Source organism: Phacochoerus africanus, chromosome 3 (assembly GCF_016906955.1).
Source record: "Phacochoerus africanus isolate WHEZ1 chromosome 3, ROS_Pafr_v1, whole genome shotgun sequence".
Taxonomy (NCBI): Eukaryota; Metazoa; Chordata; class Mammalia; order Artiodactyla; family Suidae; genus Phacochoerus; species Phacochoerus africanus.
Window position 1 is genome coordinate 148880527 of NC_062546.1, and position 15781 is coordinate 148896307.

Consider the following 15781-nt stretch of genomic DNA (forward strand, 5'->3'; position numbering starts at 1 on the left):
GGATTTTTTTTCCCCCCTCTTCATTCTTTCTGTTTTTTCTTTCTCCAAAGATGTTGAGCAGCAGGCTAATGGATCCCCAGCAGGGGGCAAAGACAGCAGAAAGCACGGGAATCAGATGTCAATGTATTCCTCCGAGATACCCTGCTAGGACAGAGCTAACTAACCAGGGCTTTAGTCTTCTCTTGGGGAACACGCTTTGATGGTTCCCTGCCCACTCTTGGCTTCCTATATGCTTCCTGATTAAAATGCTGTCACAGATAAATCATGACTTCTGCCTGTTAGGATCATTTCCTTTCTTTTCATTTGTTCTTTCTTTCTCTTTTTTCTCTCTTTCTCTCTTCTTTCCCTCCCTCCCTCCCTCCTTCCTTCCTTCCTTCCTTCCTTCCTTCTTTCTTTCTTTCTTTTTTTCAAGGAAAAGTTTGGTGTCATAAGATTAAAAAGATGAGCAAGTTCTGGAGAATTATATACTCACATACAAACACATGTATGTAAGCATGTCACATTTCTCTACTATATAACCATCCAGGGATCTGGGACAGTTTCTTCCCTCCTTTTTTGGTTTGTTTATATATTTTCTGTCAGTCACTTTGAGTCAATCACTAGATTACTTAGGAAACTTCTTATTGACTAGATTCCAGAGGGTTGAGGGGTTCTCATTGTTTTCCCTCAACATAGGCACAATGTGGAACCTGAAGTTGTCCCAGAGGTTAAGAGTTTCAATTTTAAATGCAATGGCCTTCCAAAATGTACCGGTGTACTTTTAGTGGTTTCTCACATAGGCACATAAATAAATAGCCCTTCATGTACCAGAAAGTATTGAAAATCTACCCTTTGCTTGGAGGAGAGATCAAACTCAGCAAACTGGAGCAAAAGTGGAAAGTGCTTGATCTGTTTTGACCAAGCACAACCCCCTCAAACCCACGAAGTGAAACCAATTTACCCAGTGAAAGTCAGTGAAGTCAAAAAGCTGCGCTAAAACCATGTGTGTATCTACTGCCCTGTGGCCCCTCTGCCCTCGCCTCCACATGCCCCATTCTGACCTGGGCTGTACCCAGCAGCCTCGGCCACGCCATGCCTTTGGTTGGCTTCTCCCTTTGCTGGACCACATCTCTCCACACTGCTCTGCCTACGAGGAGGTGCCCCATCACGATGTATGAATCTGTTTGCTTCAGGCTCTGCATGAGGTTTCTTGCCACCCCAACCTGTCCCACACGGGTGCAAGGCCCTGGCCATTAAAAGGACATTTTTTTTTTTTTTGGTCTCATAGCTACTGTTCTGTATCCTTTTGCCCGCTGCTCAGACTGACTTAGCAAAGCCACTTTGGATTCTTATGCTCCATAATGCAGACTGTGTCCTCTCCCAGAGTTTGGGATTCTTGCCACCTGCATACTTTCCCATTTGCCTCTATCCTCTCAGACCCTGTATTGTTGCACTTGCCCATGAAAAACTCCAAACCGACCGTTTGGCAACAACCTGAGTTTCTGGAGATATTTTGCTTCATTGACCAATGTTGCATCAGGGACCTGCATTGCTTGGCAAATCATTTCCTCAAGATTTTCTCTTTGGACTGATGATGACTTCTGCCCACTGACTGATTCCATTTCCATTCTGGAGCACCAACAGTTAAAGTGAGATTTTTCGGTTAAGTAACAAAAAACACCCAACCAGTGGAGATAGGACAAAATGGGGACTCTCAGGGAGCATACTTAAAGTCATTCTACAAGGTTTCAGTTTGAGGGCTTTTTGAAATGTTGATTTCAAAGTTATATAAATTTGCAACATATAACATATACATTATAAAGCATTTGTAAATGAAATCTGTGAGATTAAAAAAAAATAAGTGATAAGAAATTTTTAAAAAAAAGAGCATGAATTTTCACTCTGTCCCCTGAGAAGATACAGCAGCAGGTATGAATACAAACTTTTATAAATGGCTCCTTCCACATTTCTCTATAGATGCCATGTTTTGCCTGTTGGTTTAGTAAGAAAAGATTGGGAAGAATATCCAGCAGAGGTGAAGTGAGGCAGTGGAAAGGCTGCTACACCAAACCAAGGCTATAGATGAGAGAGACACAATGCAATTTGGTGGGAGCATCACTAATTTTTTTATAAGTCAGCCCTTGGAGGGGAGGTGGAGAAGGGAGGTAACTAGCTCTAAACTATTGAATCAACAGTTGAAAACTTAAGTTTAAAAGCATTGGTTTTGTTTGTTTGTTTGTTTTTGTCTTTTCTAAGGCCGCACCCGCAGCACATGGGGTTTAATCTGACCTGTAGCTGCCAGCCTACGCCAGAGCCTCAGCAATGTGGGATCCGAGCCGCAACCTACATCATAGCTCACGGCAACGCCAGGTCCTTAACCCACTGAGCGAGGCCAGGGATCAAACCCACAACCTCATGGTTCCTAGTCGGATTCATTTCCACTGCTCCACAACAGGAACTCCATAATACTGAGTTCTTAATGGAGTTACATAGAAGCCGTGAGTGCCCCTCGTGTGGCTCAGACAGAAGTGGATGTTACAGACGGAAGGTGCTTTTCAACACCCGATGGCCCAGACCATGGGGACAGAGCAGAAGGCCATGTTTCATGGAACTCTCTGTCTCACAAGATATTAATAAAAGTGAAAGAAAAATTGTAAAAAAAAAAAAAAAACCACAAAACTGACAAAAAACAAAAACTGACAGAGATTTCCATGGTTAAACATTTGAGAAATTCAGAGTTAATCATGTTAAACATGCGTCTCTCCTGGACTTCTCTGAGCCGTCAGTATTTATTTCAATGTGCACAAGAGGTTCCCTAATTATTGGGCCTGAGAACTCTTTTTGAAAAGATACCTACCAGGCTATGGCTGGATACACATGTTCCATGGGGAACAGCTCAGGAAATGCTGAGATAAAATATTATTGTCCCTGGTTTATAGATGGAGTTGAGGCCCAGGGAGATTATGTTCTAGAAGGAGAATCAGGTCTCTGGCCTCTAAGTACCAACTCTTCTCAGGGGAACCATTAGAAATCCAAGGAGAGGGAGTTCTGTTGTGGTGCAGTGGAAACAAACCTGAACCTGACTAGGATCCATGAGGACATGTGTTTGATCCCTGGCTCCCCTCAGTGGATCAAGGATCCAGCATTGCCATAAGCTGTGGTGTAGGTTGGACACTAGGCCCGGATCCCGAGTTGCTGTGGTGTGGCGTAGGCCAGTAGCTACACCTCCGATTCGACCCCTAGCCTGGGAACTTCCATGTGCTGCAGGTGCGGCCCAAAAAGAAAAAAGAAAAGAAATCTGAGGCGAGAGAAACTAACTGTAACTGGCGTTCCTGGCAACATACAAAGCCTGGAAGGATGTCCTGAAACTAGAACTTCTGAAAATGAAGCACATACATTCTTCTTTCCTGGCTTGGTCCAGACACACAAACCCTTCTGAATCATGCTTACCTGATACAAAGGCATGCAGATGCTATCAATCCACTCCAGTTGCAACCGAGGCAGCTCATCCTTCCGGTTTCGATCAAAAATAGCCTAGAATGGGGGAGGAGAAGCTTGCTTTATTACACTGGAGTCTTTCAGCACTTTGTCAAACACTTTGCCATGATGATCCGATTTTTACCAACTGAACACTTCACAAATCACAATCAATCTTTACACGTACTTTCTTTGCCTTTATCTATGATGAGAAATAAAGTATTTTCACCTCTTTTTATGAGATTTGTAAGCGAATTTATTTGAACTTTATAGCACACAATCCTTGGGGCCAAAATCTGTCTTTAGATATAGGTAACTGCCACTAAATCAAGTCATCAAGTCCTGGGAATTGGGAAGTCAAAGGAAGAGGAAGTGTTTTATTGCCACAAAAATAGTGCAGGCTTTTGTTTTTATAGCAAGAGAGGGTGGGATCAATTGGAAAAGATCCTTAAAAGCAATTTTATTTTAAATAGAAACTGTATTAATTTTCAGGGTGGGGCACTTTTGTGTTTTTTCAGTAAGGTCCTGTCATTAAATCTTTAATTTAGGTTCTGTCCTAAATTTTTAATCTATCATTGGATGGATGATGGGGGGAGGTACCGATTCCCTCCTCATTCCCAGCCTTTAAACTTTCTGATTTTATAATGTTTAGAAAATTTTGATATCTATTTTTGAGAAAAAGAAGTGACATTTCTATTGGGCAGACATGAAAAGAGAGACAATCCATTGGAATTGATGGATCACTTGAAAAAAACTCTGCCAGCCCTACTCCAGTGAGAATGTCCCTCTCTTTGTCCTTAAGGAGTAAGGCCAGGCTCTAAGAAGCAAGCCTGCTCTGCCTTACTGTCTTAAAGTAGGTTTTGTCTTTCCTCTAAATAAAATGTGGCATCCACATCATTTTGCTGTTCATTCACATAGGTCATGAGGGCAAATTCAAGACATCCCCTGGGTCCAGGTATGTTGAAAAATCCTACGTATGCCAGACTTAGGAAGGAGGGTGGGAGTGGGTGGGGCCAAAAACACTAGCTGCAGAGGCTCACAAGATAGAAGTGCATTGCCCAGGAAAAGATCTCCAAGTTAGAGAGAAGATCACTATCTCCCGTAGGCTCTGCTCATCCTTGTCTTGCAATGTGAAATATAGGTATCAGGAAAGAGGACTAGACATTTAGAAAAGACCATGAAATGCGCTGGAGGAAAGGCTGGTTCTTGTGAACTGCATGAATCTTGGTCCAAAATGTTCCTTTAAAAATATTATTCTGTTTTATCCTCACTATAGCTCTCATGGCTATCTGAAATTTTCATATTAATTTAATTACTCTGTTTCTGGTGCATAGTTTTTTTTTAATTCACTGGTTTTTATATATTCACAGTTAGCGGTGAAACATAACCATAGTCAATTTTAGAACATTTTTTTTATCACCCCAAGAAAATCACATACCAATCAGTAGTAGCTCTTCATTCTTCCCCAAATCCCCCTACCTGCTGTCTCTACAGACTTGCTTATTCTGCACATGTCGTATAAATGGAATCATATCATATGTGGTCTCTTGTGACTGGCTTCTTTCCCTCAGAATAATGTTTTCAAGGTTTAGCCCTGTAAGCATGCGTTGGCACTTCACTCATTTTTACTGACAAAATGTCATTCTCCTGTATAGATATACCAGATTTTAGTTACCTTTTCATTAGCAGATGGACATTCTGGTTGTTTCCACTTTTGGGGTGTTGTGAATAATGCCACTACAAACATTCACATACAGGTTTTGTATGGATGTATGTTTTCATTTCTCTTGAGGATATACCTAGAGGTAGGATTGCTGGCCATATGGTAACGCTAACGTTTAATGTTTTGAGGAACTGCTGAACTGTTTTCCAAAGCGGCTGCATCATTTTATAATCTCACCAGCAATGTACAAAGTTTCAATTTCTCTACATCCTTGCCAACTCTTGCTATCATCTTTTAGATTATAATCATCTTAGTGGGTGTGAAGTCGTATCTCACTGTGGTTTTGATTTGTATTTCCGATGACTAGTGATTTTGAACTTTTTTTTCTCCCGTGTGCTTCTTGGCCAATTATATATATTCCTTGAAGAAATCTCTATTTAGATCCTTTACCCATGTAATAAATTAGGTTATTTGTCTTTCTATTGTTGAGTAGCAATAGTTTTTACATATTTTAGATATTAGGCCCATATCAGATCTACACTTTCCAAATAATTTCTCCCATTCTGTGGGTTGTCTTTTCACTACCTTTTTTTTTTTTTTTTTTTGGTCTTTTTAGGGCCGCACCTGTGGCATATGGAGGTTCCCAGGTTAGGGGTCTAATGGGAGCTGTAGCTGCCGGCCTACACCAGAGCCACAGCAATGCCAGATCCGAGCTGTGTCTGTGACCTATACCACAGGTCACGGCAATGCCAGATCCTTAACCCTATGAGCAAGGCCAGGGATTGAACCTGCAACCTCATGGTTCCTAGTTGGATTCATTTCCTCTGTGCCACAATGGGAACTCCTCTTTACAGTATTTTGCATCTTATAATTGATTACTAGTGATTATTTACTTAATGGTATATTTCCCACCAGTTGATTAGCTTCTTGAAGGCAGGGAATACGGTACCTTGCTCATGGCTGGATATGCTATGTCCAGCTTCATGCTTGCTACTTGAAGGCATTCAAGTATGTTCTATGAACTAATTCATTGTTTCCAGCATTAATCTGGCTTTAGCCCAGATTAGCCTTCATCTTCATGAAGTTACTCTTATGACCTTTAGGACTATGACACCTGAAAGGGCTCTTGGACAATTTCATTCCTAAATATCAAGGAATAATGGACATAATGTGTGTCAGATCTGGGTGTGTGCATTTCCAGACATTTCTGGAGAAGCGCTAAAGTGGGATACCCCTGCCACAGCAACCAGGTCCCTCCTGAGGTGATGGTCATCAGCCGTGTTAAGTGGGCTTTTGTGGGGAGAAAGCAGTACAATGGCTATGATTCCATAATTTCACTTGTCTTCAGAAAATCCCTTACCTGAGCCTACAGAAGTTCCTTAGTGCTGCACCACTGCACCTGCCAGCTCACCCATGCTGGCAAGTGACTCATATTTTCCATTTAATTAAATGGCCTGTGGTGCTGCTGCCTTGTAAGCCGTTCAGAGGATGCCTCTGAAACAGTTTTTCAAAAAAGTGGAAAGTTTTCATTTGAAAATAGATACACAAATAGCTGACAGAAATTTGGGTTGTACTACGTTTTACACATTAACCGTGTACTCCAATCTAGTATCTTCAGTTTTATAACCAAATTTGGTGACACCACTAAAAAAAGAACAAAGGGATGTTTTGCAAACAGTATAAATAGATGTCGCTTTGGAAGCTAAAATAATTGATGAGTGTTTTAACCTATATAGTCTTCTGATCTTTTACAGATAAACAACAAATAAAGAATAATCAAAATTAGTAAGACTGGAGTTCTGACTTTAAATGGGTGAACCTATTTAGACCAGGAGCTAGTTCTGCCACTTTTCATTGTTTTTCAATGTCAGCAAAGAAAGGTGCTTTAAAACTTGAAGATCTTATAAATACCTGCAAATATTCAAAACTGAGTTGATCTGCATCCTCAAAAACAGACCCTTTTAAAAAACAAAAAACAAAAAAACCCAGACATTCTTGACACCTGACACATTCCTTGACCTTCATTGAATCTTTTGGGTTGTGGCAGACTTTAAAATACTCTGCACCATTCTTAGAGTCATTGGAGGGGTATGTTTTTAGCTATCCATTTAGTAAGAATAAGGAGAGCATCCCCTCCTTGAGGGTGGTGACCAAGGCATTTATATCATTGTCTCCCAGTGAGTAAAAACTGCATCATCCTTAGCCTATGGTAAAGTAAGCCTCAAATAATAACTGAATGGATGAGTCCAATAGAAATAGTGTTTCAATCAGCAGAACCTAGTCCTCCAGGTGCAACTGTTCACTTTGCAAGAAAAGAAACAGAGACTTGAAATGATTTGTTTTGGGGATTTTGGAAAATTCAAAATTGGAAAATAAAATCCAGAATATCCATTATTTACTGCACCTGCCTGTTCTAGCTCCTCAAGGCTGGACAGCTTGCCTTTAATTCTTTTCTGTATTTCTGTTCCAAAGCGACCATCTACTATAAAGAAAGCACCAGCCCCGACTTTTGAGTTATTCAGATGCCACTCTGCAGTCCCCTCTTGTGCCTGCTTGCACCAGCCACCGTCAGAGTACAGGAAATGCTTGTTAAAGTAGATCAGCTTTCTTAATCAGAAACCTGGGAATAAGAGTGTTTGGCATCTAGGTTCAATTAAAGTCTTCAACTCTCAGAAGTACTTTCTTAAATCCATTTTCAGTCTTTCCCATTTTCGAAATGTGAAGTTATTTTTGAAAATGTCACTCAAAAGAGTAAATATATCATAAGAAAAGGAGGAACTGGAGTTCCCACTGTGGTGCAGTGGAAACAAATCCGTCTAGGAACCATGAGGATGCGGGTTCAATCACTGGCCTTGCTCAGTGGGTTGGGGATCCAGCATTGCCGAGAGCTGTGGTGTAGGTCACAGACACAGCTCAAACCCCAAGTTGCGGTGGCTGTGGTGTAGGCCAGCAGCTACAGCTCCAATTTGACCCCTACCCTGGGAACCTCCCTATGCCTTAGGTGCAGCCCTTAAAAAAAAAAAAGAAAAGAGAAAAGGATGAACTTACTGAAGGAGTGAGTTTGAGTTCTGCTCTCTCCCGATCTCCTTGCTCAAAGAACTCACTGGTTACAAGTTCAGCCACCTGAAACATAGAAATATTTTAATCAATGGGCATGTGTAATTTATCATGAGACTCAGACCATATTTCAGGCTTATGTGTAGGGCAGTTGTCTTCAAGGCAGACAATCATTTAAAAAGCTTATGAGGGAGTACATTAACCTTTTGTGTTTGAAGGTATTTCAGGATTTAATCGATGGAACTGATTTTCTTTTAATCAGAAAAAGTTGTACAATGTATTTTTGTTTATTTTTATTGAAGTGGAGTTGTAGTGCTTATATATCCGGGATGAGGCATGAGGTTGCCACCTTCAAAGTAGGAAATGTCCTTATCCAGATAAATGAAACAAATAATGGCTTAATAATGACTGATGTTATTACAATATATTATTATATTTGTAATAATAACTCAGCCAACTTTTGGTTGTTTTTATGTAGATTCTTTGCTTTGTTGCATGCTTTTTATGTTAGCTTGGTTTCATCTTGCTGTCACAAAAACTCCTTAGCCACGGCACCCTACCGGTATTTGTGTGCACTCTGGAAGGGAAAACCCCAGGGCCCACACTTTGCTTCCCAAAGTAGCAATCAGTCAAAGGACAGGACTAATGCTAGAGTCACTGATCATTCCATTTCTAGCATGCTATGATACAGTCTGAAGGGTGTGATTTGGTCTTCAGGCTGTCTCAATCCATGTACTAAACGTGTTTAATTTATGGTAAGTTCTAGTTGGTACAAGCACAATGGAATAGCTGTTCTACCCCAAACCACAGAGTTTCCAAAGTAAGGACAAATTTTTTTTTTCTATTTTTCGTCCATTAGTGTGGTTAATCAGAAGCTACTGATCACAGTGAAGCTTACAGATTTTTTTTTTTCTTCCCAAGCCCTGTGGTTCTAAGGATAGCTTTATGGGATGCAAACTGATATAACAGGTTAGTGCCGAACAGTATTTTCAACCACACTCTGGTGTGCAGCTAGGAAATCTGAGATGAACTAGCTGGATTTACAAAATGTTGGAAGAGCAGAAAACAAAGCCTAGACAGCAAGAAGATCTGGATTCCCCAGACTAATTTTTTCTCTATTCCTGGCTCTTATAAAGATGAGGTTCTTAGGTCTGGCAATGTTTAATTTTGGTTTAATTTTGGCCAAGTGCAGAGAATCAAGAAAATTTACCTAAGTACATCTCTCAAGAGATTTTTGTCAATGATAAATCATAACCACTGATAAAACTTAAAAACAGTGTCTTACACACACATACACAGACACACACATCTGAGAGTAGCAAGTATACAGTCATTTAATAAGAAATAGCTCAGATTTTAAAAATTTTAAAAATTCAACAGCATAAAATTAGTTGGAACTGCCTCACTCCTCTGTCTCCAGTCTCTGCCACTGCCTTTCATAGTAGCACTCCAGGCTTCTCTCGTTGGTCTCTGGCCTTCCTTAAAAGAATAAATGGTCCCCTCAGGACCTGGCCTCATTATTCCCTTCCCAGAACTCTCCCTCCGCCTCCTCTGAGGTAGGTCTTTTGCACTAAAAAGTGCACGTGTGCACATCAGGTCACCCCAAGGAGAGAGTCCTGCAGAGGTTGGTAGCCCCTGGAAAGCAAAGAAATTAAAACAAAATCCTGTCCTAGAGCTTTCTACTGTGGTCTTGGGTATTTCCCCTGTGTTTCTTTCACAGCTCAACTTGTATCGCTCTTTCATTTGTACTTAAAAACCCAATCAGGACAATTAAGTGGTCTTGATTGAATTTTTTATTAAAGAAGGAAATTGAGATGCTAATCAGGCCTTGGGGGATCACAGGGGGAACCCACATGCTTAGCCATGTGCGTGAGGAAGGCAAAGGGAAATAGACACCAGTGAAAAAACATTTTGAAAAGGAATTTAAAAAAATCAACATCCAGGAAATTGGAAATATATTTATATTTTTAAAAGAAGTTTCTATTGTTCTTGTCCAACTGTTTCTCAAAACCCTATTAGAACTGAGTATGTTTTTGAAAATAACTAACCTATTCAATCTGGATACAAACACAAATGAGATCTACAGTTTAGAGTTGTGACAAGATTTCTGATGGAAACATTTGGAAAAAGATAGTTTTGTGCTTTATTTCTCTGATGCCATGAGTTTCTGTATCAATCAGCAGAAGCCCAAATCCTAAAAATAAAATATTTATTTAAAATAAAAGTTATAATCAGTGACCAAGAAGACCCCCTACAAGTAGCCATTGGGCCTCTTTGATCTAGAATCTCCATGCAGAAATTTTTTTTGCTCTCAAGCACTTTGTCCTGTCACTTTCTGGCTCCCAAGTATGCTGCTGCTCCTTTAGTTGTGACATGTATTTCACTGGGGTCCTGAAGGCCCTGGCACAACATCCCTCATCCACCCCTTTTTAGTCCTCTCTCTTTTGCCAGTCTCCCTAACTTGCCCCTACTCTCCACCACCTTCCGCTCCCATCTCAGGGGCCACTCCCAGTACTACATTTCTCCCCAACACCTGGAAGAGCACCTACATCTTCTCTGCAGTTTATTCCCCAACTTTACTGTAAGGGAGGCCTCCCCACCCTGGGGAAGGGAAGGGTTTGCAGATAAGGAGAGAGAAGCCACGCAACCACACAGATCCTTCACCACAACCTGCTTTATGAAATGTCAAGCATGTCACACTGAAGTGAAAACTAAGGCTCTCATGGAAGAGAGCTCTTTATTGGAACAGAGTCTAGAGGAAAACTGCATCACCTGCATTGAACTGTGAGGTGAGCCAGATATGAACTTGTATTTGTGTTAAACAACTGAAAGTTGAGAAAATATTTGTTATTGCAGCAAAGCCTGGCTTAGCCTTGACTAGCACCCAAATTGGTATGGAAGTCAGGTGCTACTGGTAAAAAGAAAGACAGGGAGGAAGAAAGAGAGAAAGGGAAAGGAAATTAAGGAAAGAAAAGAAAGAAAGGAAAAGACCCAAAAAATATCTGGCATTAACTTGGGAGCCAGGTATAAAACAGGGAGGCAACAGTTGTTAAAGCTGTTAAGAAGGATGATCCGTGTTGCACAGTGGCGAAATATTTTGTATACTCCTCATGGAAATTAAGCAGATAAAGTATCTAATGAACTTACAGCCTTGGGGAAGAGATTGGAAAACAAAGATAATAGCATGTGATGGTTGCTACTGACTGTTTTGCTAGGTATTATAAGAAGTGAGCTCAGAAAAGCACTGGCAGGTGTATAGCCAGGAATGAAAGGAAATAGAGAAAGTCACCAATTCAGGGTCCTGTAGGGATAGAACATGAAACTGCTTCCTAACCCCAAGCTGTGTCATTTTGAATGACAGAGGCTAATCAAGACAGCCTTGCAACAAGAATCAAATCAAAAGTGTGGCCAGTTGCACACACAGTTAAAAACTCTGACCCACACATTTTATCTCCTTTCAATTAGATAAAATGGCTCAGAGAAATGATTTAACTACTTGGTTCTCCTACTGGCATCTGTTGGGCCCAAAGCACTGGGAATTAACTCATGAAAGAGAAAGATTAATATATGCTATATTTCTTTGTTTCTGAATATAAGGAAGCAAAGACATTCAGCAGGATCTAAGAATTTTGCATAGAATCAAACTGTGGCTGTGGTTATTGGCAAATGGACATGACTAGGATCAAAGACCTAGGAAGTTGACTAGATGGTTAGGAGGGTTTTGGTGTCAAAAACCCCACAAGCCTGTTACTGCTTAAAACAAGCCTTGGCCCCTCAACTTTCTCTAGGAGGAAGCAGGCTGAGAAAGCCCGCTGGCCTCCGAGTATCCTTAGCCAAGGAGGATAATGGAAAAGGAATCATTTACCAGGGTACCTCTAAAGACCATGGAAAATCATGAATTGGGAAGCATCTCCCCAAGTAGGGGGCCCACCACAGAGTAGAGGCTCTTCTCACAGAATGCCCAGTGGGATTTTGGAATTGCTGTGGCCCCCTAACTGCCAAACCTTGCCATCTCTTCTCTTTCTGAATGGAAGTGTCAAAATGGGTATCTTGTGGTGTGGGTGTGTGTTATGTGCTGCATTTTGGAGGTGTGTAAGTCTTTAGTTTGCATCTAGACCTGCTGTAGAGATTAGCACATATTGCCCAGATATCCTGGACTTTGAGCTTGATACTCCTGATGAGCTATTTGGGTCATCTCCTTTGCAGGGAGGCTATTTTGCCTGTAGGAAGGAGAGTGAATCACATTTTTGATGATTAGAAGGGCAAACTCTGGTAATCATATTTTCCAGAGCTATTTCTGGGCACATGGAAGGATGGCCCTTCCTGGCTGGGTGGGATCTTCTAGCAAGCTGGCCAATGAATTGCAGGGAGTGGGGTTTAATTGCCAGTGGAAGACCCACCCAGGGCCTCTGCTGGAATGATCCAGATAGTGGCTGCTCCTTCAGCCCGAGTCCAGAATAAGGACAAAGAGGCCCCAGCCAACCCTGGAGGCACAGGCCTCCAAGTAATTTGTGGGTTTAAGCCGCTGAGATTTTGAGCTTAGTGATAACAAAGCCCATTCTGCCAAGACACTTGCATCATTTGAAAATGCTGATCAATGCCTCCTGTGTCAGAAAGCATAAAACACTGTTAAGAATGAAAGCTTTGGAACCTAATCTGCTAGGATTTGAATACCCAGCTCCACCACTTACTAGCTGTATGACCTCAAGCTACTGAGCCCTTCTAAGCTTCATGTGTCCCACTGGTGAAATAGTAATGATCACTGTATTAGTTTCCTAAGGCTGCTATAAATTACCACAAACTTGGTGGCTTAAAGCAATTGAAATGTATACTCTCATGGTTCTGGAAGCCAGGAGTTCAATATCAATTCACTGGACAGAACTCAAGCTGTTGGCAGGCCCACACTTCCTCTGGAGGCTCTAGGGGAGAATCTGTACTTTGCTGCTTCATTTCTGGTGGCTTTCAGCATCCCTTTGCCTGGGACCACATCACTCTAGTCTCTGCCTTGTCTTCATATCACCTTCTCCTCTTCTGAATGCCTCCCCCTGTGCCTCTCTCTTGTAAGGATACTCGGGGCTGAATTTAGGGCCCACCTGGATAATTCAGGCTAATAATGATGATTATGATGGCCCTTAATCACATCTGCAAAGACCCCTTTTCCTTTTAAGGTAACCTTTACAGGTTCTAGGGACTAGAACCTGATACCTTGAGGTTACCATTATTTAGCCTACAACAGTAGCTATACCTACCTCAAAAGGGGGTTTTTGAAGATTAAGTGAGATAATACTTATAACATTAACATTAGTTATTTGGTTGGTATAACATTAACATTAGTTATTTGGTTGGTAAATATTTGTTTTTTATTGTTATATGAATGTATCCTTTTTTCCCCTAAAATCTTAAGATACCAAGTTACCATTTTAGACCCCACAGCCCACCCAGTAGGTGCCTCAAAAAAAAAAAAAAAAAAAAAAAAGCTATTAACCAAATACTAAAAACTGCTCTTGCTCCAGAACTAGCACTTTTGGGCAGTGAAACCAGATAGGTGGCAAAACCATTAAATTTTTGGTACACGTTAAATATGATACTGCCTATTTTGGCCAAAGAGCCCTCTGATCTATAAGTAGACTTAAAAAAAAAAGAAAGAAAGAAAAATACAGTTTCTTTTTTACCTCCTTTTTTAAGGAAAAAAAATGTAAAAAAACTGGACCTTGTGCAAAAACATGATTATCTATTCAAAAACAATATGTTTGAAACTTCTGCCTTCAGAAATGGTCAATGTTATTTGGATTTAGTGCGTTAAGAAAAAATATCTTATGGAGTCAGAAATATTATTTCTCGCTGGAAGCACGATAAAGGCTGGGCAATAAACTATGTCGCGCCTAAGCCTCCTGCTATTTTTTACACCGAGTTAATACTGATGCAAATTGCCTAGGGTTTCAGTGCCTGGTAGACAGGGCTCTGGGAATACTGTCCCCCCCAGTCCCTCCTCTGCTGAGCCCTGCCATTAATCACCACTTGCCTGTCTTGAGATCTCCCACGGTTTGGTCACGGCTCCAAGGTCACAGGCTGTCATTAACATTGATCTGAAAAACAGAACCAAACAAAACAGCCTGAATAATCTTTTGTTGCATTCCTAAACAAACCCGTCCTGGAGACATAAATAAATAAAATGGGACCAAGGCCAGCTCACATCTCCTTTTCCTCAACAAGGGAAGCACTGTTTATACTTGCATGTTTAGCATCTCCATCATGCGGCCACACTGCTTAGGAAGAAGACAAAGCTTGCGCCCACCCTCCGTGGCCCTTTTGTTTTGTCTGCGGCAGATCAAGGAAAGCAAAGCACAGCTTTTTCTATACCTGGCCAAGCAGGCTCTGCTTAAAATAATTTGTAATGGATGATGCTTTTTATTTTTAACTCTCAGCAAGGGAATCAGTATATGATACTATATACATAGCTGATGAGCTTATTTACCAGTGTATTGCTGATTGATGGGGACGGAAGAAAACCCACACCAAAGAGGCGAGCCACAAGCCCTGCTAGGGGCTCCTGCATTTTCATCGGTTCTGTGGGGCTAAGATTTACGGGGGGAGAGGCACATGGCTTCACTCCAGTTTACTACCTGGCTACAACCATGTTTTATAAGGATTATGAAGAAGAAACATATTCAGCTACAGCTTTCATTAATTTGAGCACATAAGAAAGCACAGCAAAGAGGTGAATCAGATTTTTGAAAGGCAGATTTCTATTGGTCTGCCTAGAATCTACACTGAACCATGGATATAAAAAACACAGGGTACAATCCACTTTGTAGATAGCTCTGGTACTTCGACTCAGATGCGGTGGGAAGGGAAAAAAAAAAAAATCAGGCACACTCTTTGTCCAAAATGTGCTTTCTTTGTACTAAAACCAGCAGCATGTGATGAAAAGTACTGAAGGATCTGAGCTGGGAAACCACATCCTGGCTGACTCCCTTTGGAAGAAAGGGGTGTGTTGTTCAAGGTCAGAGGCTGTCCCGATGTCAGGTGTTAACATTTCATTCCCTGCCGGATTCGAATGCCTTGGAAACATGTCTGCTTCCCAGATGGCAGAGCATGCCTAGATGGTGGTGGGGTTTGTGTAACTTCCCCAGGAAACCCCTCCAGGGAACAACGCAGACCGGCAGATCACAATAGGTCATTCAAAAGCACAACCAGGCAGCACCAGCAGGAGCAGCCCTCTTGGAGTCAGGCAGCATCTCACTCCAAACACTCCTCTGCTAAGCCCTATGCAGAGACACAGCAGTCTATTCTTTGTATTTGATCTTTTGTGACAGGCGCTTCTACAGTACCCACTGTGTACCCGCCTCTGTACTAAGTGCTTTACCAACTACCTACTAGCTAACTATTAACTAAATGACTCCTTGGCACAAGTGTTATTCCCACTTTACAGAGAGGTCATGGAAGCATGGAGAGATGAAGTAACACTCCCAAAGTGAGCAAAGGATTCAGGATTCTGTGCTTGTCACAAAGCTGCCAGAGCCCCTCTTGCTACATTCCAGTGCTTCTCATTGTAGGTTCTGCTGGTGCCAGCGAGGGACGAGACTGTAGGACTCTCGTTGTACT

General features: G+C 41.4%; 1 protein-coding gene across 2 annotated transcripts in view; it reads right to left on the minus strand.

Moving 5' to 3' along the window:
• PDE11A (phosphodiesterase 11A) overlaps positions 1-15781 on the minus strand; it is a 424697-nt gene that overhangs the window by 26503 nt on the left and 382413 nt on the right. For both annotated transcript variants that reach the window (XM_047772960.1, XM_047772959.1), the window contains exons 17-19: positions 14199-14262; positions 8168-8242; positions 3430-3513 (exon numbers count right to left, since the gene is read on the minus strand). In XM_047772960.1, coding sequence (XP_047628916.1) covers positions 3430-3513; positions 8168-8242; positions 14199-14262 — 223 coding nt within the window. The remainder of the gene's footprint in view (positions 1-3429; positions 3514-8167; positions 8243-14198; positions 14263-15781) is intronic.